At 39.1% G+C, this 24777-nt stretch overlaps 2 protein-coding genes across 3 annotated transcripts in view; one reads left to right on the plus strand and one right to left on the minus strand.

Moving 5' to 3' along the window:
* LOC146308535 (uncharacterized) overlaps positions 1-170 on the minus strand; it is a 36934-nt gene extending 36764 nt beyond the window's left edge. Inside the window, exon 1 of the mRNA XM_084746650.1 lies at positions 46-170. Within this exon, the coding sequence (XP_084602776.1) occupies positions 46-133 (88 nt within the window). The 5' untranslated portion in view covers positions 134-170. The remainder of the gene's footprint in view (positions 1-45) is intronic.
* egfl7 (EGF-like-domain, multiple 7) lies at positions 149-18516 on the plus strand. 2 transcript variants are annotated; one of them, XM_084745837.1, is made up of 9 exons: positions 149-347; positions 6521-6779; positions 8013-8135; positions 9601-9713; positions 11367-11462; positions 11567-11773; positions 15861-15937; positions 16288-16450; positions 18088-18516. In XM_084745837.1, the coding sequence occupies exons 2-9, from the start codon at positions 6700-6702 to the stop codon at positions 18105-18107; spliced, it is 879 nt and encodes a 292-aa protein (XP_084601963.1). In that variant the 5' UTR covers positions 149-347; positions 6521-6699; the 3' UTR covers positions 18108-18516. The 2 variants fall into 2 exon arrangements, with proteins under 2 accessions (XP_084601963.1, XP_084601964.1); XM_084745838.1 differs by lacking the exon at positions 149-347 and adding an exon at positions 3017-3226.
* Positions 18517-24777: the final 6261 nt, after the last annotated feature.

Genomic DNA, 24777 nt, shown 5'->3' on the forward strand with positions numbered 1-24777 from the left:
AGAGTGTTTGTGCAGGAGAGGGGTTTATCAGCGCCAAACACTCACAGGAAGTCCGGTTTGGGATTGTCCGTCCAATTCCTGCGTTCCACAGGAAGCCCTGCATAAAAAGCAACTGAAAAACGCCCGAAGACATTTCATTTGTCGCCGCTCGACGCACAGGACAGCACCTCCAGTCAACCGAGAGGTTTTTTATTCGAAAAACCCCACCAGCAAGCCAACCGAACCCGAGCTTTAAAAGAAACTGGCGCCATGGAAGAGTCCTCCAATCCACCGCACCGGCGGCTCGTGCCCATGGCCGCCGCTCAGCCTGCGCGCGCACATGCACCTGATGACCCCATACTGCGAGGGTAAGATTTTTAAAACTTTTATTTATTTATTTACGTATTTTTTTTTAAGGCTCATACTCTTGATCAGGCGAGTGTGCCCTGTATAACTGTTTTTAATTTTTAATTTTAATTGTTCATTTTATTTTTTGAAAACAAACTTAAAAACTAATAAAATAAAATAAGGTTAGACTAACTTTATTGCCTAATATTTTATCTCTTAATATGCACACAGAGAACACATTTACAGAAGGATGCTGCTAATCAAAACACTGTTGCAAAAACTTACTTTTTAATCAAACTCAATTTATTAAAGGTATAACATGCAGCATTTTTCTAAAAATAATGGATAGACTCATAGACTCCCTTTAAAGCAGCTCTTATGACCCATTAAAAGTGTGTGGTGGTGGCTGTATTTGCACAGACCCTGCCCTCTGACTGTGTTGCTCTGCTTACCCAACCCAAAACGTTGGCATTTGATGTCCTGCCATCTTTCTGGTGCGTTTACGTTAACAGTTTTTAGCGTTTTAGACACCCTCCCCAAATACACAGTGAGCTGTGAACCTGATTTATCATTATTTGGGGGCTTGACAATTAAATGGTTGCAATTGAAAATATTAAATTATTACCTATTATTCACGTTAAGTGTACTTAACACTGATTTCCATACCTTTAAAAATTGTTAAATTGGCTAAAATGGCCTTTATATAGTAATTTCTTAATGGAAATAATGGCAATTTAGAACAGACTGTCCACATTAGTAATCTACAGCTTCAGATAAAGAAGAAAGGGATCAGCGCTCTAATGTGGACAGATTTTATTAGAGAAAAAACACAATTAAAGCTCTTAATTTCTTGTAGTATTGCTTCTATTACTCATACAGGAAGGCTTTATATCTTCATAGAGCTAGAAAGCCTGGCCTTAATAAGCGTTTTGTTTTTCACATTTTCATATCATGGCTGCGGTTTTCCCTCTGTTTTCCTTTGACGGTGAATTAAAGGATAGGTTCACAATTTTCTAAAGTCTGCTTTAAAACAGTCAGGTGCACATTATATGAAAATTGACACTGGTTTTTGCTTGCCATGATCATTCCTTTTGTCTGAAGCCCGACCGATACTGGATTTTTAGAGCAGTTGCTGATACCGATATTAGTAAGAAGAGAAAATCTGATATCGATATATATATCGGACGATATTCTTTATGTATATAAGGGCGTAGAATTAGGCAGGGATTGAAGGGATGTGTCCCTACCAACATCCAGGGATTACTGAACTGTCCTGATAAATAATTGTATTTAAAAAATGAAAATATAACCACTGTTGTCTGTCAATATTAGTGAGATTCAGTATTGTGATAAAGCACCTGTGATTAAAAAGTGGTTTGGTCCACTGCCTGCCTATAGCTATGGGTCTCTTTTTATTTACAAAATATTTAATATATGAATTAAGCGACAAATCTAGTGAGTTATTCCAGCCATCAGAGGAAAAGTGAGAAATAAACACAAATGTATAGCACAGTGTCTCTCCTCCTCTCCCCACATCATCTGCAATATTTTTTTCCCAGGATGGTGAAGACATGTCCCACCCTACTTGATATCTGATTGACTTACATATACCTGCATATATTTATCAGTATTGTTGTGATAGGTCAGTATCATTCCGCTAATATCAGCCGTGTGACTCTTATCCATACTGTCCATTTTGTGCACTGCTTCTTCATACCAGAAGTGATTACTTATTAAAAATTATTTCCTGTCCACGAGCAATTTTATAAGCCCATCAACGTCAGGTCCGAGGCTAGGACTGCAGGGTTGCATCGAGTCAAATTTAAGATGTTTTAAGACCTTTTTAGGACCATTGTGAATGTAATTTAAGACCTGTTTCACATCCATACTGGTAAAAAAAAAGTACATGCACAGTTTGCATTAGTATTTATCGGTTCAATGTTAGTTTCGTTTTGTAGTTCAGCAGCATGATCATTACAAGCTTTTCTTCAAAAACACATTTAAAAGTTAGACTCAAGATAAATGCAGCTTTATAAAAGTAAGGTCAATATCATAATTCAATCGTTAAGACGATTGTCGGTTGTAAAAATTGCATTTAAGACATTTTGAGGCCTAAAACTCAGATTATTAGATTTGGACTTAAAGTTTCTGCAGAAACCCTGGCCTTTTATTGTTCTTTTTATGTTTTTTATTATGCATATTTTATATTTTCTAGTATTTCTGTATTATTTAAAATAATCAGAAACCCCATTTTAACAGTGATGTCTGCGTATATGTTATGGGTAAATATTTTTTAACATAATCTTTGTAATATGTTCCTCTTTTGTTCCTCTTTTACCAAACTAAGTAGGAGTGCAAAAGAAATAGTCTGTCAAATTGTTTCAAGGGACACACGTGAGAGGAACCCCGTTATATTTTCTATCTTGAGAAAAAACTGTGAACCTGTCCTTTAATTATTCCAGCTGACGCCTTCAGACACGAGCGCAGGGTCTTTTTTTCTCTCTTCTTTTAGTCAGCTCGTGAGGTGTACCAGCAGGTTATGAATGAAAAAAACAAAACAAAAAAAAACCAAAACCCAAAAGTCTTGCGCTCGTGCGGTGACGTCACGCTCGGTAACCCAGAGCAGGCAGTCTGAGAGCTCCGGGACACCCAGCTGGAGGAGGTGGGAGGAGGTGCTACATCACCCCCCACATGCTCCCTGACAGACACACTGAGGAGAAACCACACTAGTAGCGGAGTTTTATCACTGGACTTTGAACGGAACACGGGATCATAACGGGACTAACTTTTTTTTTTTTTTTTTGGCTCAAGCCGCGGACGTTTTTTGTCTCCTTCCTGTTTGCTTTTTTTTTTTTTGTGAGGATTTTTACCTTAAGAAAGCGGATTGTTTCTTTGCACGGTTTGTGGTTATGTTTGTATCCACGCATGCGCTCTTGATGTTGGCTCGTTACTGCGTGTTTGTCGTTGCAGAGGGTTTTTTTTTGTGCGTTTGTTTCTGTATTTGTGGAGTCATCAGTTAAATGTGAGAGCGTGTTGTAGAGATGTTGCTCTGAGTGAAGGATGTTGCCCTGAGAGCTGTAAAATAGCGCCCTCTCATGGTCAATGTGAGACACTGCGCCTGTTAAAGTTACTCCTAATGTGTCAGTAGGTCAGAATTTATTACAGTTTGAAAATTACTTGCAATAAACACAGGCAGAGAAAGGTCATACACTAAAACTAGACATAAAAAAAACATTTCAGTGAACTTAAAATAAAAATTAAATCCCTAGAAAAAATAAAATTAAACAGGAGATGTCTTTAATTTTAGTCATTGGTCAAATTTGTCAACACAACAAGCATAAGGAAGCATTGGTGCGTGTGTTTATTGAGACAGGGATGTTTCCCCCCATGTCACAGACGAATACAAAAATAAAACTATTACCGAAACTAATAAAAACTAAACATTTTCAAAAGCAATAAATTCTAAACGGAAATGAGACAATCCACTCTGGAGAGTAACTGAAAGTAAACTGAAGTGAAAACAAAACCTAACACTGAAATAAAAATAAAAACTAATGAAAAAATGCTAAACTGTTATAACTCTGATGCAGATGAAGATACAAACCAGTTATATTTTTCATTAGTTTATAGTTTTGTCTTGTTTTTTTTATTTATTTTTTTTTTTATTTTGTTTTCAGTTTAGTTTCAGTTTCAGTTTGTTTCCAGAGTTGGTTTGCTCATTTCAGTTTAGTTTTTTTTATTGTTAATACATGTAAATTTGTAAAGCTGTTTATTTTTATTAATTTAAATTAAATTAAATTAAATTAATTTAATTAAATAAGAATTACAATACAAACACAACACTTTGAGTGGTCTAGGTAGGCTAACTTAACTTTTAAGCTTAAGTTTTTAGCTGGCTAGCAAATAATCTAACTGTATAACATCAAATCATGACAAAGTTAAAATTTTAGCTAGCTAACAAAAACTTAACCTTTTTATTAACTTTTTAGCAAGCAAGCAAATGACATGTGAGGCAAGAAGTTCAGAATATATTTTTGGACATTTAAAGGGATAGTTAGTTCAGATTCATCAAAGTCACACACACCATAAATAAAGTAATCAATCAAGGCAGCAGTAGACCAGCAACTCCCTTGTTCTTGCTAAGTAAAATTAGTGATTTTTTATATGGAGTTTGGTTGGTTTTGAGGAAGTGATATTTGACTTATATAACAGCAGTTACTCATCAGAAGGACTTCTGAAAACATGGTAATGCTGTAAAAATACACATTGCTTAGCTTCCTACATGGGTGATCCAGCTGCTTCTCCAAACAAAGGGCGAGGCTTTATTACTTCATACAACCCCACTTCAAATAATCTGAACTATCCCTTTAAGTCTTGCTTCCATAGTCAAGCTGTTTCCCCACTCCATCTTTGCAGAGAGGCTTTTATATCTCTTGTGTAGAAATGTACTTTATGCATCCCAGAGGAAGAGTTTTTAAACTTTTAATAGCCTTCCATAGCGTTATAATAAGAAGCTGTTATCCAGTCATATATGGACATGGCTTTTGCCCTGCAGCACCTTCCTCATCGCCAGTGTAACGACGCTTCAGGTTAGTGTTACGCAAGCGCACATATACGCACACGTTGTCTTCAAAGTGGCCCCCTGCTGCGCTGCTCACTGCTGCGATTTGTGAATGAACACAGGCCTTAGACGTGCGTGTCCTGTCTCTGGGCGTCACGCCAGCGGGGGATCAGGGAGACATGCAAGCTGTCAACCGAGGCTTAGCATCACCTCACCCCGAGATAACTGTAGACTCTTCTGCAGGCTACAGTCCAGTAACCTGCGATCATCACACCCGGCTGGCTTTAACGCCCTGTTAGAGAATCCCCAAGGGTTTAATACATGCCTGTAAGGACGGCATCGCAGCAGGACCAGGTCCAAGCACTCTGGAACCGCTGCACCTTTCTTCCTTACAAACGGGCGGCTCAGTCTTTGTTTTAATCCTGCACAGTGTGTAATAATCCAAAATGGTGTGAAGGGATGAGTGAACATTTCTGTGACTTCTTTGTCCTCTTCCCCTGTCCTTTGTCTTGTAGCCTTGAGTCCGTGCAGGTGCAGGTCAGAGAGAGTTCAACCTGCTTTGTCCAGCTCAGGATTGTGCTCTAGTACATGAGTGTGTGTAATGCACAGATGCCCGCAGTGCGAATGTGGCTGTTTGTGTGCTTGTGTGGGCTCGGTGGCTCGGTGAGGTCAGGAGTTCAGTCTCTGAACCGCAGTTTCCGCTTCACGCCAGGCTCAAGGATGCATCCAGACGACTGCCTAGCAACAAGTTATCTACTGTTTATCCAGTCCTGCATCTCTTAAACATCTCTCTCTGTGTTAACAGAAACATTAACTTCACATGGATAATCAAACTTCAGATTAGCACACAAATCCAAATCCACAGTGAGAGCAAATTAACCCTAACATTACACAGGTCGATACATAGACCACTTTTCTGCTGCTCATAAAAAAGGTTTTAGACTAGAGAACTGGGTTGCACCAACGATTGAATCATGGGTTAACTTTAAATTGTAAAAGGAATAAAGATTTAATTTAAACCAACTAAAAAAGTTTAGTTTTTACTCTAAACATAAATTTAATTTTGTTGCACTAAAGCCTTTAAATTTTGCTAGCTAGCAAACAAAGTAACATCTTGTTAACTTTTTAGCTAACTAGCAAAAACATGATTTGATGGCTTTTCAGCTATAGCAAACAATGTAACCTCTTTAACTAGATAGCGAATGAAATGTAAGTTTTTCATTAGTTTTTTAGCTAACAAAAGTAGCCAATTGATTTCCCCCACAGATTTTTTTTATACATTTGCGTTTATTTATTCAGTTTAATTTGGGTAAGCAAGCATCTCCATACTGATTAACTATTTAATTTCAGCTTCAGTTAACTAAACTGATATTACTTTTTAATCATGAAACTGTGCTCTGTGTAATTTTAAATCTGGATTTACTCAGTCTATGAGAAGAATAATAGGCGTGGAAGTTAAAAATAAATGTTTGATCAGGTCAAACTTTTGAAAATAACAGCGCATCAATACAAATTTGTCCCAGATTTATATGATGATTAATTAATTTGTTGAGTGTTACGTTATTAAGGGAACTGTAGGGCTCAAAAACTTTGCTTGATCTTAATCTTTGTCTGATGTTCTTTCTGTTACAGGTAGCTGGAGTCATCCTCCTGGAGGAAAACGTACTCTCTCAGTGTGAGGAGGACTTTGGCTACGATCCACGACCCCCCTCACCCCCTCCCCGCCCTTCATCCTCCTCTCCTCTTCCCTCCGCCTGGCACAGAAAAGAGTGCGAGAGACCGAGCCAGGGAACGTGGGAAAGAGGAAGACAATGTACCAAACGCTGCTTCTTTCCTCCTCCCTCTTCATCCTTCATGTGATGGGCACGCCGCAGTTCTTCGCTCACCACGGGTAACGGCTCGCTTAATGCTCTTCCTGTGTTTATTATGGCCTGTCGTTTGGTCAGCGTGTTCCTTCAGCTACACATCTCCACTTTAGCTGCCATTCAGACCTGTTTGTTTTAGTGACCTCCCCGACATCCTCGCCCACTGCGTCTGTATACAGATCGGTTAAATGACATTTAAATATTTGTGAGTGCACTCTCTCAGGACCGAAGCCCTACCCTTCTGTCCTAGACTATTAGACGCACTGAATTATGGGCTCATATTGTCATTTTCAGTTGATTTGTACAAAGACCAAAATAAACTGAAAGGCAAACGGAAAGGTCAAGTGGAACCAGAGGGGTCAAAGATCGGCTCTTAACTTTGACACATTTAGGAGCGATTACACAGGTCAGTCAGGAGCAATTAGGCTGCATGCCAACTTTTGGTGACAGAAACCATGAGGCTTTAATCTTTTCAAGCCCTCTGAACATGATGAGAGACACTCAACTGTGTTGCAGCAACAAAGACAGATTTAATACAAGAATAGTTCTCATCATGGTTTAGCAAAACAAAGTTTAAAATTAAATCCAGATTTAAATCTGTTTCACAAAAAAAACTAATCTCAGATGAGTAAATCCAAGTTTATTGATGTAAAAATAATTTTAATCAAATTAAATCAATATGGAAACGCTTACTTACCCAAACTGAAGTAATTAAATAACCAATAAGTACAAAAGACATCTGCTCTGTATTCCTTTAAAGTTAATAAACCATTATATTGTTTGTTAGCTTGTTAAAAGTTTAACCAATCATTACATTGTTTGCTTGCTTGCTAAAAAAAAATGAGTTAGCCTTATTAGGCTACTCATAATGGCAGAGGAGACAGTTATTTTAAAACTAAAACCTCCCTCAGTGTCAGTTTAAAGTTAACACCGGGTCAAATTTTAAATTGGAGTTAAAGGTTTTGGTGCTAAGAGTAAAATATAAACTGACATTTTAATGTCATCTTTCTTAATTTTGAGCTAGTTCAAAAGTTCGGTGCAACATTGTTTAAAGTTTAACCATGATTTAGTGGGGTTTAAAAATGACTCCTTGCTGTCGCAACCCAGCTTTTAGGGCGTAAATATCTCTCTGGAAATTAATGCACTAAAACTTCTCATCTAAAACTAGCACGGCTTCCGGCGCAGGCGCTTTTTGCAGCCAAAAGTCTCCCTGTTTCAAGTCAGTTTTAACGTCCGATTTGACATCTTTCTTTTTTTAGGAGGAGGGTATGTGGCCGAGACCTCCATCAGACTGTTGTCATGACAACGGAGTCCTACGTCCAGCCGGTGCACAAGCCCTACATCACCCTGTGTCAGGGGCATCGCCTCTGCAGCACATACAAGTGAGCGCACCAGCACACAACAACCACAAGCTCCTCCAATATAACAACAACAACAAAATTACAGACATATTTAGTTTTCGTTGCTGAATTTTACACGAGGACTCGGATCACTGCAGTGTCAAAACAGTGTTCTAATTAAACCATTGCAAGATGTTTATGTAATAAAGAGGTAAACAATGCTTGACATGTTTTGGGAAGGGAGAAGGTTAGACGTCCAGTCATAAATAGATTAAATAGACTTTCTCCCACACACACACACAAATGTGTGTTTTACACAGAACTGGGTCATGGTGGCACATATTTGGGTGGAATCTAAATATCGAGCACTTTGTGTAACTACGGGAAATGAACTGCCTGCCCGCAGAGACCGCCGGTCATGTTTATTTTGGACCACATCTCTCTCCATACTTACGCGCTCTCAATCTCTCTCCAGCTCTGATGCTTTCGAGTCCCCCCCCCCCCTCACATTCCCTCAGTTTTAATCTTTTGTTTTAACTCTTCCCTCACCACCAAAATTCAAGTTTCTCTTGCGGGCAGGACGCAGACGATTACAGGCTTCAGACCCGTATGATGATTCTCCTGATTTTTATCTTTTGCCTTAGTTTATCATCTTGTATATCTCTTCGCAAACCAAACATCAAATACTTCATTACTGTATTTAAGTAGTTTTTTCAGGTATCAGTACTTAACTTGAGCATTTATTATTCTGACCACTTTTTACTATAACTCACTATATTTTGACACAAACATCTGCACTTTCTGCTCCTCACATTCTCAAAATTGGCTTGTTACTTCACTTTTTATGCATTTGAAGGGAATTATTGATTATTCTTATTTTGTATCATTGTACACCACCTTCACAGCATCAAGACTGATCAGCCTAAATGGATGTGACAGTAACACCATAGCAAAAATTACGTAACAAAACGAAAGTGACGAGGCGAGCTTCACTTGTTTTTGTACAGAAACAGCGAGTAGAAATGTCCTTCGACAACTTTTATATTTTGAGTACATTTCAGAGGCTGCATCCTTTCACTTTTACTTGAGTAAATAAGTTGAATCAGTACTTCTGCTTTTACCAGAGCCTTTTTCTTACAAGTATCTGTACTTGTATTTGATTAAAGAACGCGTGGACTTTTGCCACCTCTGCCAAACATACCAGAGTCTCAGCAGGCTGCAGCGAGATCTCAGAATTTAGGTCTGACTTTGCATCTCCTCTCTCCTGCCCCTTTCCTCCCTCCCTCCATCCCTCTATCTCATCTCTGACACACTCTTGGACGTCAGTGGTCCGTGGTTTCAATATTCCACCAAATTTCCCTTCTTTCATCATTGTCCTCTCGGTCAGACAGGACATGGAAAAGGCTGGACGACCACACACCAACCACACACACACACGAGGGTGATGACAGCGTTATGAATGACCCGGAAAACCCTAACGGTGGGTGTCTCTGTTTTGTCTCCACAGGACTGTGTACTCAGTGGCGTACCGGCAGGTGAGCAGGGCAGCACCACCTTCGCATTTCTACCCAGAGTGCTGCCCGGGCTGGAGGAGATTTCACTCTCACAACTGCAACCAAGGTAACCTGGAGGGACATGTGAGGGGTTAATGTGTTGATTCATACCTGTATTACCTGCACCTGTTGTGTCTAAAAGTGATAAAAGGTGCAGTTTATTTTGAGAAACATGCATATTCATTTTCTCCCTGAAAGTTAGATGAGATGAAATTGACACCACTCTCATTCCGGTAGGCTATCAACAGTTAGCTTAGCTTAGCATGAAGGCTGGAATAAAAGGGAGAGCGCTAGCCTAGTCATGACTGAAAGTGCAAAACTAATGATTCATTTGGAGAAACGTGTATTCACTTTTTTTGCTGAGAGATAGGTGAGAAAATTGATATCACTCTCATGCCTGTATGCTAAATATGAAGCTGCAGCCAGGGGATGGCTAGCTTAGCTTAGCATACAGACTGGAAGTGGGAAGGGAATAGTTCATTTTGGGAAACATGCATGTTCACTTTTTTTTCACCAAGAATTAGATGAGAAAATCAATACCACTCTCATGCCCATATGCTAAGATTGACGCAACAGCCGGGAGACAGTTAGCTTAGCATAGCATAAAGAGTGGAGGCAGAGCAAAAGGGCTAGCTTAGTTCTCCCTAAAAGCAGTGTCATATTGTAACGTGAAAAAGCGTACAGTTCATTTAGGGAAACATGAATATTCACTGTCTTGCTGAGAGTTAGATGAGAAAGTCAACACTGGATACAGTTAGCTTAGCTTAGCACAAAGACTGGAAGCAGAGAAAGAGCTACCCTATTTCCTACAGTTCATTTCTTTGTCCAGAGATAGATGAGAAGATGAACACCACTGTCATGGTAATACGCAAAATATGATGTGACAGTCATAATGACAGTGACAATCAGACAGTTTGCTTAGCTTAGCATAAAGCGTGTAAGCAAAGAGGAAATAAATAAATATAAATATAAAACCACAAATTGCCATTTTTGGATCTTGTATGGCTTAAACAGATGAGATATAACAGGTTAATTAATGAAACTGGGATCAGCTGAATGGTGGATCTTTTTATTTTTAAACAACCAAGCTAGCTGTCTCCTCATTTCCAGTTTGTATGCTAAGCTAACTTGCTGTAACTTCATATTTAGTGTTCAGATACGAGAACGGTATCGACCTCCTCATCTGTCAGCAAGAAAGTGAATCGGGATATTTTCCAAAATTTCCATCCGTGTGCTAGCTAGCTAAAAAGCTAACAAAACATCACTTTGTTTGCTTGCTAAAAAGTTAGTTAGCCTACTCATGATGACTCAGCAGAGAAGCTCTAATTTCTCTTCCTTTGAGAAAACCTGTTGACCAAATTAATGGAGCAATATTATCAAATAATAGAAGATTTGGAAGATTTGACTAATTTGTCAACCAAAAATTTAAGCTAGTTTTAAAGTTTGGTACAACAAAATTAAAGTTAAACTATGATTTGATCAGGTTTAAAAAATCAGCGCTTCTTGGGCCTACCCAGACTTCATGTGTTTTTAGAGATGCTGGTAGGCAGATTTTAGACAGGCCCAGGCTAACTGGTTCCCCCTGCCTCCAGTCTCTAAGCTAAGCTAACCATCTCCAGACTCAGTCATGAGAGAGATATCAATTTTCTTATCTAATTCTTGGCAATGAAAGCAAATGTTTCCCAAAAAGCTGACTTATTCCCTTGAATGTCTCTTACAGCTGTGTGTGGACAACCCTGTGATAATGGAGGTACCTGCTTAAGACCCAACCAGTGTGCTTGTCCGCTTGGCTGGACGGGGCATCAATGCCAAACAGGTAAACACGCGCACACACAAATTTACCTGACACAAGTCTCTCTGAGCATATTCACGCACATATAAACCCTGTTGTCCTTCCTCTTGTCTTTCTTGTCTTGTCAGACGTGGACGAGTGTAGCGAGCAGCCGCCGTGTGCCCAGGAGTGCGTGAACACAGCTGGCAGCTATCGATGTGCATGCAGAGACGGCTTCAAGCTTTCCGGAGATGGCCGTTCCTGTCAAAGCCTCCCACCTCCTCCTCCTCCTCCTCCTCCTCCTCCTACTCCTGCCTCTCCCACCCAGGCAACAGTGGGTGGCCACACAGATGCGGGTAAATGAGCAGCACAGGAGTGTGTGTGTGTGTGTGTGTTCACATAATTTTGTGTCTTGCAGCAGCAAAGTGTCTGGAGCACAGAAGAGAAAGAGCATAGCCAGCTTCGCGGTCCATTATTACTTTTGGTACGCGCTATGCCACTCTCAACTCGTACCGTGAGTAATAATGCACTGCGACTGGTGCCGACTCCAGACAGATGTGTTGTGGTCGGGCCCCCGTGCGGTGAGACTGGGACCAGTTGGGTCTTTGATAATGACTCAGTTTACTCCTGTGAGTCCTGTGAGTAGAGCAAACATCTGAATCTAATAGAGCTCCCATGCTAATACGGACATATTTTTATCCCGCACACTCCATTAGTCCCCTTAAAAATGTTGCAATGTTGTCTCTTGCTATGAAAAAGTTGATTTTGGTCTGTGTGTGCCTCTGGTATCTTAGTAACAAGAAATACAACGCCCAACCATGTCTGCAAACGTGGTAGTTGACCCCCAGGACCTTTTCCTGTTCTCAGAGTACAAACACTTTGTTACTGCACTTAACTAGATTTACATTTATTTTTTTCTGGGAACTTTTTACTTTTACTCCCCACAATTTAATAGGAATTTCTGTACTTTCCACTCCTTAGAGTTTCAAAAACAGGCTCGTGACTTGAGTTTTGATGCATTTGAGGTGAATTATTGATCATTTTTAGTTTGCATCACTGCACATTGGCTTTCCAACATCAAGACTGACATGAATCTAAATGGACGGGACAGTAACAGAGAAAAGATGATCCATCGGTGTATCCAACAGTGCATGTCATACATGACAGACGTATCAAGACAGAAATGACAAAACAAGACTAAAAAGACTTAACAAGACAAAAAACTACGTTAAAGATGTAACAAGACAGAAAGAAGTAAAAATAATAAAAATTAGGTAATGAGATGAAAAACGTAACAAAAAAGAAAAAGAACACAAAAGACGTAACAAGACAAAAATATAACAAGACTAAAAACGAGGTAACAAGATGAAGAAGGACAGAGAAGATGTGACAAGACGAGAAACAAGGTAAAAAATGTAACAAGACAAAAAAACGGAAAAGATTTAATAACATACAAAAGACATAACCAGACAAAAAACAATGCAAAAGATGTAACAAGACCAAAAGGACATAACGAGACAAAAAAAACCCCAAAAGATGCAACAAGACAAAACAGACAGAGAGGGAGACTCAGTTGCAGAGAAAATGTGAGGTTCAGTTAACTTGTGTCCTTCAGCAGACTTTGTATTTTTAAGCCTGTAGTTTTTCACTTTTACTTGAGTAAAGAAGTTGAATCAGTACGTCTACTTTTAGTCTTTTTTTACTTCTACTTGAGTAAACAGCAAGTGTACTTTCGACACCTCTGGCTAATGAAGACATATTTGTATCCTCCACACTTCATTAGTCTGTTTAAAAATGTTGCAGTGTTGTCTCTAACCGTGAAAAAGTCGATTTTGGTCTGTGTGTGTCTCTTGTATCTTAGCAACAAAATATTACAGCCCCCCTCCATGTCTACAAAAATGGTAGTTGACCCCCAGGACATTCCTAGTCTGTGTCAGCATTATTGCTTTTTTGGGAATTCATGCAACATGAAACCTTAAAGGAGACCTCCCTTTTTCCTGATTTCTCCCCAAATCTTCGGGGATTTTTGTGAACCTGTAAATCTGAAGGGGGACGCTGTCTCACGTCTCGCAGTCAGAGAATGAAAAAGCTCTATGTAAACGTGAGGTTGCCAAATTTCTCTGCTCGGCTCGGCTCCAAACCCCCTCCTATCTATCAGAGACCAAACAAAATTCACACAACATGGAACTTCTCAGCTAAAACGAGTCCCGCAAGTAATGCGGAGTCAGCAAAAAAAAAAAAAAAACAGAAAAACACATGAAGAAAAGTAGGGATGAATCGCCAAAATAATATGACAGATCATTTTTACTTGGTGAAAGTGATGGAGGGTTTATTTATGGGAGCGTGTTCGAGCTCTCAGATGCAAAAGTGCGAAGCCAGCAGAGACTGCATGCCATTATCTGCTCGTATGCACACATCAGAGCGGTGCTGATGGAGATCAAATATGTAAACAAACAAGTTTAAAGGAATAGTTTGGATTATTTGATGTGGGTTGTATGAGATACTTATCCACCCAGAAAATCAACACCACTGATGACTGAGACGCAAAGAGGAGTACCAGCAAGGAAGCTAAGCAATGTCCTGCTGTGGACAGGGTCAGCAATGGTCCGCCAAAGTAATCAATATCATCTTAAGTGTATGCTATAGAATATTTTCACTGCTTTACTTTGCCATCAGTCAGGCTTTTCCGATCAGCGAAACATTGCTCTCTCATACCAACCAAACTCCATAGGCAAAAGCAATAATTTTACTTTGCAGAACACAGGAGTTGCTGGTCTACCGCCGCCATGATCTGTTAATTTATTTGGGTTATTGTGTGACTTTAGTGGTTTAAAAGGTTATTTTGGCCTCACTGAAGTTAAAAAAAATTAACCAATCGAGGCAGCGATTGACCAGCAACTTCAGTGTTCTGGGAGGTAAAATTACTGATTTTGTCAATGGAGTTTGGTTGAGCAGGAGAGGTTGATATTTGGCTTAAGTAACAGCATTTTTTTTTCTGTAAGAAAAGGCTGTCTGACGGCAAGTAAAGCTGTTAAAATATTCTAAATATAGAGAACACTTAAATTTATAGTTTTTTTTTTTAGGTGGACTTTTTATTAAGTGACCAAAATACCTTTTGTTGCTTGTCCACATCAGTTCATTGCTTAGTTTCCATGCTGGTACTCCTCTCTGCTTCTCCAAAGGTGATGCACTGATTGTGGAAACCTCATACAACCCCACTTCATGTAATTCAAACTGTCCCTTTAAATAGCTCAAAAAGTAGACTCTCACTGTGAGTCTGCCAAGCTGCTGTGGAGGAGTGTTGGACTACATTTGAGTCTCTCCATCTTCCTCCAGTTTTTTCTCCTCTCGGTCTCCGTTTTTCACAACGCTCTTGGCCAACACTGTGTTCTCATTCCAGTTCCATCAACCCTGTCTGCTGGGGGTCATCACCAGCTCCCCCTCCTTCTTCCCCTCCTCCTCCTCCTCCTCCTCGCCCTGTTTCTCAACTCATTCTCGTCTCAGTAATGGACCACATCTGGGAGAGATTGAGCCGCTCTGAGTCTGTCTGTTAAAGCACAGCCAGAAAGCAGGGGGTCCCTAATTCCGCATCCCGATCTGGGGTCCCGCGCCTGCTCCAGGGACGTTCCCCCTCGGGTGGAGCCAGCCAGACGCTTTCCCCCCGTAACTGATGCACGTTCACAGGAGGGATGACTGAGCGCTCGTCTATTTCTGGTGACCCCTCTTTTCAGCTCGGCTTATTTGGCCGTTCCCATATCCACGGTTATTCCCCCCCGTGCCCTAAATTCCCCCGGCCTTCCCGCGGCTCTGCAGTCCTCCTCCTGGTTTGTAGTTTAGAGACGTCGTCGTGGCCGTGAATCACTCGAGGAGAGGGATTGATGAGGGCAGGCTGCTCGGAGGAATCTTCTGAGATATAAACTTCAGATCTGTGAGAGGGGATTAAACATCGTTCTCGCCTTTGATCTGTGCCTAAACCGTCTCCCCAACCCTCCATTACTCAGTTTCCACAAATTCAAACACCACAGTCACATCGTCTGATGTATATTTGTAGGGATGCATGATGTGGATCTTTTTCAACTGATACGATAACTAATAAATTACCTGCTTCTCATGGCTGATACCAATATTATAACTGATAATTTCACATTTTTGTACTTTAAAAATAACTTTATATGACCTGTGCAGGGTTTCTGCAGGTCCTTTAAAAAGTCTCTAATCCAATAATCTGAATTTTAGGCCTTACAATGCCTAAAATCTGAAGTTGCATTTACTTAATTCTCAATTATAAATGTGTTTTGGGAAAAAGAAGAAACCAACATTATCCCAATAAAGACTAATGCAAACTGTACTTGTACTTTTTGCCAGTTTGACCAGAGTTAAGTTTTAAACACAGCTGTGTAATAATTAACCCTTTATATTTCTGTATGTGTATGTTTTCTGCAGGTGGAAGGTTCGACCTGGCGGAGAACGTGACGGAGGAGGTGCAGAGCCTGAGGAACAGAGTAGAGCTCCTGGAAAAGGTACACGAGAAACACACATGAACACGTGTTCGAACACAAATAAAAGCCACCTGCCTTTATACTTCCCAGCCTCGCTCACCAGGAAGTCCTCTGCTCCTTACACGATGCTACGATATAAAATATTTAATCCCCCAAACCAAAGTTTCTTTGAAATGCCAGACGCACACGGTGGCATTTTAAATTTTTATGGCTTTTATTAGACGTTAACTCGCGTTTGGTGAAACAATGAGGATTAGCTATTGAAGTATAATTAGATCGCACTGATATTTTTGTTTACGAGGTGAGTAATAGTCCTTTTTCTGGAGCAGCTTCCCCTCATTTCCTCTCCTCTTCCTCCCTCCTCTGTGCAGAAGTTGCAGTTGGTGTTGGCCCCCTTCAGCAACTTCTTCCCGCTGTCGCTGGACGAGGGCTTGTCGGAGAAAACCACCTTACTGTCCCACTCCTTTCAGCAGCTGGACCGCATCGACTCCCTCAGCGAGCAGATCGGCTTCCTGGAGGAGCGACTCGGCACATGTGAGTGACCACAGGCTGAACTGTGACTGGTCGCGGCGCTCAGAGGAGGCAGAAATCACATTTTTAGCTCGAGACCACTGGAACTTTGCGTCCCAAGGAAGCAGGAACAGTTTTTAAACTTCTTCAAAAAGAGCTGTGTAAAAGCTCAAATCTAACAATTGTCCGTAATGTAATAAAATAAAATGTCTATATTAATAAAAATCCAATAACATAATAAAATCTAGTGTCTGTAACGTAATAAACTTTTTGGCTATGACATAAGTTTAGTAATACAATCAAAGTAGATCAAACTGTAAGTGATCTACTTTGCTCTTAAATCTAACCTGATTAGAGTGAAATTTACAGAGATCTATCGGCAGAATGCAGCAGAAATTGAATAATATGTTTTCATTGGTGTATAATCACCTGAAAATGAGACTCGTGGTGTTTTCGTTACCTTAGAATGAGCTCTTTATATCTGCAGAGGTGGCAGTTCCTCTTCCATGAACGCTGCCCCGCCACGTTTCTACAGCGGCCCAGAACAGACAAACTGAACACTGGCTATAGACGTGGACTTTCTGGATTTTTTTTTGCAAGTTTTGCAGACCTCCTTCATGCTTGGAAGGGGAGGGTGCGACATGTTTGCAAACTGGATTCTTGCAAATATCATTAGAAGCACAAGGAGGAGCCTGATTCCCTGATTTTCAAACACTATTTTCTGTCCCATGTACTTCTGTCATTTCAACAAATACGACAAAAAGTTTTTCTAGAAGTTACCAACTGTAGCTTTAAAGGAGAAATCTGTAACATATTTCCTCTACTAAGTCATCAGAAATTAAGGAAACGTGCTGAGTTGAAATACTGGCTTCTCCTCCAACAGTAGTCGCTTTCCTTTGAGATTTCTCTTTTGGGCTGGGGCACCACTTTTTGTTTGCTTGTTTCATGTTTATTAGAGTTAAAATTAATGCCAAATGTTTGCTGAATGAGTTAGCGTCTGTTTGTGAGTCTAAAGAAATCATCTAATAATCTTTAAGAAGGAGCAGACATTAAATTGAGTAATAATAATGTTAACGTAGTCTGGCAGACAGTCGCCGAGCTGAGTGAGTGTTGATTTGTTTATTTTCAGTGCAGTGGGTTTTTGTTTTTTAGTATAACAGGCCTTAACTTTACATCAACAGCCAGTTCAGATTTATAAACAGCTGATTGGTTTACAGTGTAGGACTGGTTACGTCGATCATATGCTGTATAGAAAATAAATAAAGTAGAGATTCAGACTATTAAATATACCATCTAAGGCTCCAACTCACTATTTGGACTGTAGTGCTCATTTTTGAACTCCGCAAATCCCTCCTTTAAGGGTGAATGTATTTATTCAGTTTGACTGAACTGTTTACATATCAGGCGTCCTCACTTTGAGAAGCTCCACGTTTAAGCATTTTATTGTGTTTTGACCTTTCTCACATTTGGTTTTATTACATCAGGGTCAGTTATTATATTTTGGGACTGATCGTGAAGCTCCAACTAAAAACATTAAATCAACAATCTTTAACTTATCAGGTTTGCAGCGAATACAGTGAAATCAAAGCCTGGTCTCATGGTGTATAACTGGTTTTAATTCATTACGTTGTATTAACTCTTCCCTGTCTTCCGCTCTGTAGGTTCTTGCCAGGAGAATTAGCCACCGGACACGGCCGGCAACATTTCCACACACCTCCCATGAAGCGAATAATGACACAACCCTGCTGGAGATTGTACCGCGGAGCAATCATCGCACAAATCATCTGTAATGTTCACTTTTCCCTGACGGCTTCATTTACTTTTCTTGTTGGATTACCGTCAGATCCTTGCTGTTTGTAACACTACCTGTGGCAGGGTCACTTTCAGCATGACATCATCCCTGTAACGTCTGAATCAGTGTCAAAGGTCAAGTTTTGTTTGTTTTGCATCAGTGCAGCTGTGTCCTCTGTCTCACACGGACATCTGTATTTATCTATTTAAATTATGATTACGTTTAGTTATGTCTCAGTGCTCCAGTAGACATGTTTACCTAGTTTTGTAACATTTTGTAATAAAAAGTCTTAATCAAATCCAGTGTGCGTGCTCTCTTATATGAAAGGATTACTGTACAGTGTTTGCAGATACATTTTTTTATATAAGATAAGACAAAACTGTCCACAGAACTAACACAACAGTGGTTGCTTCCTTTTGACCTCTCCCTGTATACTGGAGGAAGTATTCACAGCCTTTGTTTAAACGTGCCACAAGGAGTTTTTAACTGGTTATGAAACAGTCGGCTGATGCTTCGATATGACCTACATAAGCAAACGAGACCGTCGGTGAGAAGAGCAGAGTGAAGAGCCTGTGTTTACATGCTCGCAGACAAATACAGTCAGCCATGCGTTAGCCAATTAAAAAGAAGAGGGGGGAGATTTTTAATTAGATAATTTTATTTTTAGCTTTATATTTTGCGGTGGTGATAAAAACACTACTGCTTCTGTCCACAGGGGGCTTCAAAATCAACAGAATATTAAAGTTCCTAGTTGCGGCTTTTAAGGGACAGCTCACCCGAAAATCAAACCTCTAGTGCTGTTTGTCTGCCTACACTGTCTTTCAGTGAGATATCAGCTGCCTTCTCTCCAGTATAATGGAATTAAATGGCGCTCCGCTTGTGGCGCTCAGAGTGACCAGCGTTCTTTACAAACACAGGCAGAAGGAGAAACCGTTCAATGGAGCAGTACCTGGGTGAACTCATCTCATCTATTGTATTTGAGTTTTGGAGGTATCAGCTGTAGAGACGCCTGTCTTCTCTCAACTACTCACACAAAAACTACTGCTGCATAAATAGCTCTACAGGTAAGAAGTAAATTGTGTATTTTTGATTTTTGTGTGAACTATCCCTTTAAGTAAAAGCATCAATGCCACAGTGTGAAAAAATACTCCATTAAAAGTCCTGTATTTAAAGTTTTAATTCAGTAAAAGTACATGCAGCAAAATGTAAATATAATATCACAAAATACTCATTATCAGAACTTACTGATTCATTAATGTGTAAGCAGCATTTTAATGTTGGCTGATGAAGCTGGAGCTGATTTTAACTTTTTTCTTTGATAATTATATTGACTTTCTTCCTTAAGTGAAAAAAAAAATCAATCAAGGAAAACATCTTGTTTTCTTTTACTTTGAAGAAAATAACTTTTAGGACTCAGTAATAATTTCTTGGTAAAATGAAGATCTTTGCAGCTTTCGTGCTGTGCAAGATGTTATCTACAAATTAGTCATTAGATATACAGTAGTATGAAGTGGAGTAGAAAGTGCATTTCTCTCTAAAATGTGGTGACATAGAGGCCTAAAAGAGCAGAAAATGGAAATACACAAGTGAAGTAGCACCAAAGTATCACTACTGCATTAGGAAAAATACCTGCACTCAAGTAAAAGTACAAACATTATCAGTAAAATAAGTATCGGAAGTATTCACTCAAGTACTCAAAAACATTTTAAAAAAAGACTGACATGAAATCCAACTTTATAAAAGTAACATTAATTCCATAATTCAAATTTTAAGAGCTCTAAAAATCATATTAAATATGTTTTAAGACATTTTAAGGCCTAAAAATTCAGATAATTAGATGTTATACTTTTTAAGAACCTGCAGAAACTCTGAATAGACAACAATTACTCTGCAAGATGAAACTTTTTGCAGTGTTATTATATTAATTTACAAATAAGCATATATGTAGTGGAGAAAAAGCAATTTTTTTCTCTTATGTAGTGCTGTAGAAGTATAAAGTGGCATAAAATGTAAATACTGAGTAAATATACTTAGTTACTTCCCACCATTGACTGTAACATGAATATAAATCAACCACTTAAGAAAAAAAAGAATGAATCTTTATTTATTCTTTTGCAAGGCATTCACGTTTACCCAGAATAGGTGAAATCAAGAACACTACATCATCAATATTAACCAGATACTATAATGGGCGTCTATACCATGTGTGCATATTTACACACACACACACACACACACACACACACACACTCACACACACACACACACGTACAGTAAGGGACCACACACATACAAGGCTCTGCAGGATGTCAGCTCTGCTTCTCGTATCCGTCTAAAGCTACCAACAATTACACTTTAATAGCTTTGGTGAAAGTCAGAGAAAACTTGAAGTCCTTTTTTTTTTTTTTTTTTTTTTCACCCAAACTCAGCATGAAAAGTGCTTTATTAGGGTTCAGAATACTTTGAATCTTTTCCAATATCGTACATGTGAGTTCGTAAACAAACTGCTTCGAGAATCCACCAGCGGGGTTGTTGCAGAGCCTGTGAGCCACCAGTTCAAAGCTCATGACGCAAAGCTCACAAATCACACGTTTGTATTACAAAGTAATCGAGAAACCGAACAGGAAATAAATGGATAAAACACTCCATTAGCAAGATGTATATGGTACAGTTCATATTTTGGAAGAAATCAATTTGGTAGAGTATTTTTTATAACATTCAAACCACTTGCTGCAAAGGTAAAATCGGCTCTTACAGATAAGAAAAAAGTCAATAAATATATTCAAACTACGAAAAAAAATATACATAATTTGATTAATTAGAATTAGTAGGGGCATATATTCCATACTGGCCTTAAATATAAATGAAGTCTTGACCATCATGTGTGCTTAAAGGGATAGTTCGGATTATTTGAAGTGGGGTTGTTTGAGGTTCTTATCCACAGTCAGTGTATTAGCACGGAAGCTAAGCAAAGAACTGCCTTGGACAGGGTCAGCAGCAAAATGTAGTTTATCCACTTAAAAAAAAACATCAATATTGGTTAAAGTGTGTGGTATATTTATAATATTCTCACCAATTTATCTTGCATTAGATAACCATTTCTGATGGGAAATCGACAAGTATTGCTCTCACAGTCAACATCAGTAATTTTACCTCATAAAACGCAGGTGCCACTGATCTACCGCTGCCTCTATCGTAACCCCTTTTTCTAGATCACAGGCATCACACCTTGGTGACTACTTCCACGCCGCATTAAAGCCCTGTTCGTGTTTCAAAGCGTCCAGCAGCAAATGATCGACCCAACTTTCTGTGCAGTCTTCCATCTGATATATATGAATATTCCTGATCTGTTTTTCCATAAGCTCCCATGTCTTGCTTCACAGCTGCCAAGCAAAGTGAAGAGAGAGTCTTCAATAATGGGCTCTTTTTTTTAACCAAATAAGCTCTGGTTCTTGAACCAGTTCTGTTCTGTCCATCAGAGTGGAACCAATGTAAATCAAGGATGTCAAGGATGTTGCTGCACAATGCACAGCAACCTGTAAAATATGACACGTCCACTTCGGTTCCCAAAGAAAACCTATTTTTTTGGTTATCAGGTTCATGACCAGTTTTTGGTTTAACTGCTAAAAACGGTTAAAAAAAAAACGGTTAGGTGTTAGGTTCCACGTTGGTGGAAAAGTCTTTTTTACAATGAGCGAGATTTAACTTACATAAAGGAGGTTTCCCATCAGAAAAGGCTGTCCGGCAGCAAGGTCAAGTGGCTAAAATGTTCTAAATGTAGTGTTAACTTAAACTGATATTGACTATTTTTTGTGGACCTTGGCTTCCCACACCGGCACTCCTGCTGCTTCCCCAAACTGGGAGCGTGGTGACCGCCATCTACTGCAGGTAATACACAGACTATGGCAAAGTAGCTCATACAACTCCACACAAAAAAACCCCAAACTATCCCTTTAAAGCTGAGAGCCCAGCAGGCATCACTAAAACTACTGTTGCACTCAACTATGACCAGCAGTGTACAGGCTTAGTACCAAAGTATTGATAAATCCATTTACAAGATGATCTCCTCATAAGGTTTGCATGTACAAGAAGTCAGTCTAAATTTAACATTTAAAGGTCAAATAAATAGTTTTCCTAGATTTGATGTATGCAAGACAACATCCCACTTTAATACAGTAACTTTATAAAATAAAATAAGATGCAATTACACGGATATCCTGAATGCTGAAATACATTCTCAGATGGTGTTTGATGGGCAAAAGCGGCGAAACATGTGATTTTGCAAACAGTGTTTTATAAAGGCAGTGAGCAACGTGAAATTTAAGACCCGGATGTAAACTAAAAACAGCTCAGTCAGTTCTATCAGGTTAGAAGTCACTGTCAGTACATAAGTATTACAAAAACATGAATTTGATCATCGATCAAGAGCAACAACAACCGATCAAACTTAAGGCCAAAATTCCCACAACTTTTTAAATAATCTAAATATTCTCCTATGAGGTTAAGCAATAATAATTGAATTAGAACATCACAACTAAAACAATGTTATTCACTTTCATATAGATAAAAAAAAACATACAGGGACAACCCTTACACTCTGCTGAGATGTAGACTTGAGAAGGTTTGTTAGTAATTTGAGAATCTTCAAGTTAATCAGAACAAATAAAATCAGTCACAGTTCCACACAAGGTTTACCCTCTTCTTTACAGCAAGAACTACCTTATTTCATTGGTAAAGGGAAATTATGTCATTGGTATCGTGGAATCAGTCAGTGGATGGCTGATTAAGCAGGTCATAGAGGCTGTTTACACCTGGTATTAACATGTTTTCTTGTATGATCAGATCACAACAGTATACGTATAATTTACATAAATCGAGCTGAACCATCTTCCAAATTTCACAAATACAACAACGAATATTTGCTACTTGTTGGCCGCCTTCCTGGGAGAAAGTCCCCAGACTTCCTTTTAAGAAACGCCCAATCTTGTGCGTTGCTGAGTGAGAAGAAACTTTACCAACTTTGTGCAAGGCTGTCTATGACAAATTCTTGATCATTCGTGCCTTCTTGAAAATTCGGCATTAAATGCAAATCATTAAGTTGTTTCTTTCCTTGTCAGTGGCGGCGTTGCTGCACTGGTGGCTATTCCTAACTGAAGTGCATCCCTCTGCTTAAAGTTTACTGTTACAGTAAATAGTGCAATATTGGCTGCTCTTTTGTCACCAGTGAGAAAAAAAATCTTCCTTAAGAAATAGTGAAATTTTTTTTAAGTTGTCGAGTGAAGAGAAACTTAATAAACTTAGTGAAACACTGTCTTTGATAAACTCATCATTTGTGCTTTCTTGTAAGTTCAGCATTAAACACAACACACTGAGTTGTTTCTTTCCTTGTAAAAACAGCCAGTCGCTGCATCGCTGTACCGTCAGTTTATGGGTTTCTTGCTCGCAAAAAATGACCAGCTGTTTGAAAATGCAGTTTCAACTGATCTCACTGTTAAAACAAAATCAAAAATGACAACATTTAATTGATGGTAAGCATATCAAATTTTACAAATACAGTAAACAGTAACCAATATAGGCTACTTCTTTGTCAGTGTGGACAAGGACCCCAGACTTCCTTCAAAAAACACCTAATTTTGTGAGTTGTTGACTTACTGAAACTTTATAAACTTTGTGCCACACTGTCTACAGTAAATTCTTATTCATTCGTGCTTTCTTGTGAATTCGGCATTAAATACAAAACATCGAGTCGTTTCTTACCTTGTAAAGACATACTGTCAGTCCTGGCATCTTGCACCGGCAGCTTTTCCAGTCTACAGTGCATCTACCAGAAGAACACAGCAGCAGCTGTTTGAACACACTATGGGAAACTACCTTTTTTGTTGCCCAGACTTCCTTAAAAAAGTGCAATTTCGTGAGTTGCTTGCTGCATTAGGAGAAACTTTATAAACTTTGTGAAACACTGTCTGCACCAAACCCTCTTGTAAATTAAGTTAAATTCGGTTGTTTCTTTCCTTTGGTTGTTCAAAAACACTGTCAGTTGCCAAAAACATGTCAAATTTTACAATTACAGGAAATAGTAACCAATATAGGCTACTTCTTCCAGTCTTCATAAAAAAAAAACGCCAAATTTTGTGGGTTGTTTTCTCTCAAACTGTGCTGATGTAGCTATGCGTTTATTGAGATGCGCGTGGAGTTGAGCAGAGCCGACTTGTGATCTGATCACCTACATCACATGTTAATACCAGGCGTCAACAGACTAATAGTGAGATAATATCAGGCTTACATCTGAAGCTTCCTATAAACTCGTCTGTCATGGCACAGCAGGTAGCTTGCACTTTGGAGCAGTAATAAAACAGTTTGACATTGCACAATATGAAATCACCTTTTTGACACATCTTAAATAGGTTCACTTGTGAGTTCCGTCCGAGGAGCAAAAAAAAAAAGAAAATAAAAGTGTGATCACCTCTAAATATAAAGCAACAAAAAGATTATCCGATGTAGAAATAAATAAAAACAACAACAACAACAACAAAAAAAACAGAATAAAGCGAGAAGACAC

Source organism: Lutjanus erythropterus, chromosome 20, assembly GCF_056507025.1.
Source record: "Lutjanus erythropterus isolate fLutEry1 chromosome 20, fLutEry1.hap2, whole genome shotgun sequence".
Classification (NCBI taxonomy): Eukaryota; Metazoa; Chordata; class Actinopteri; order Lutjaniformes; family Lutjanidae; genus Lutjanus; species Lutjanus erythropterus.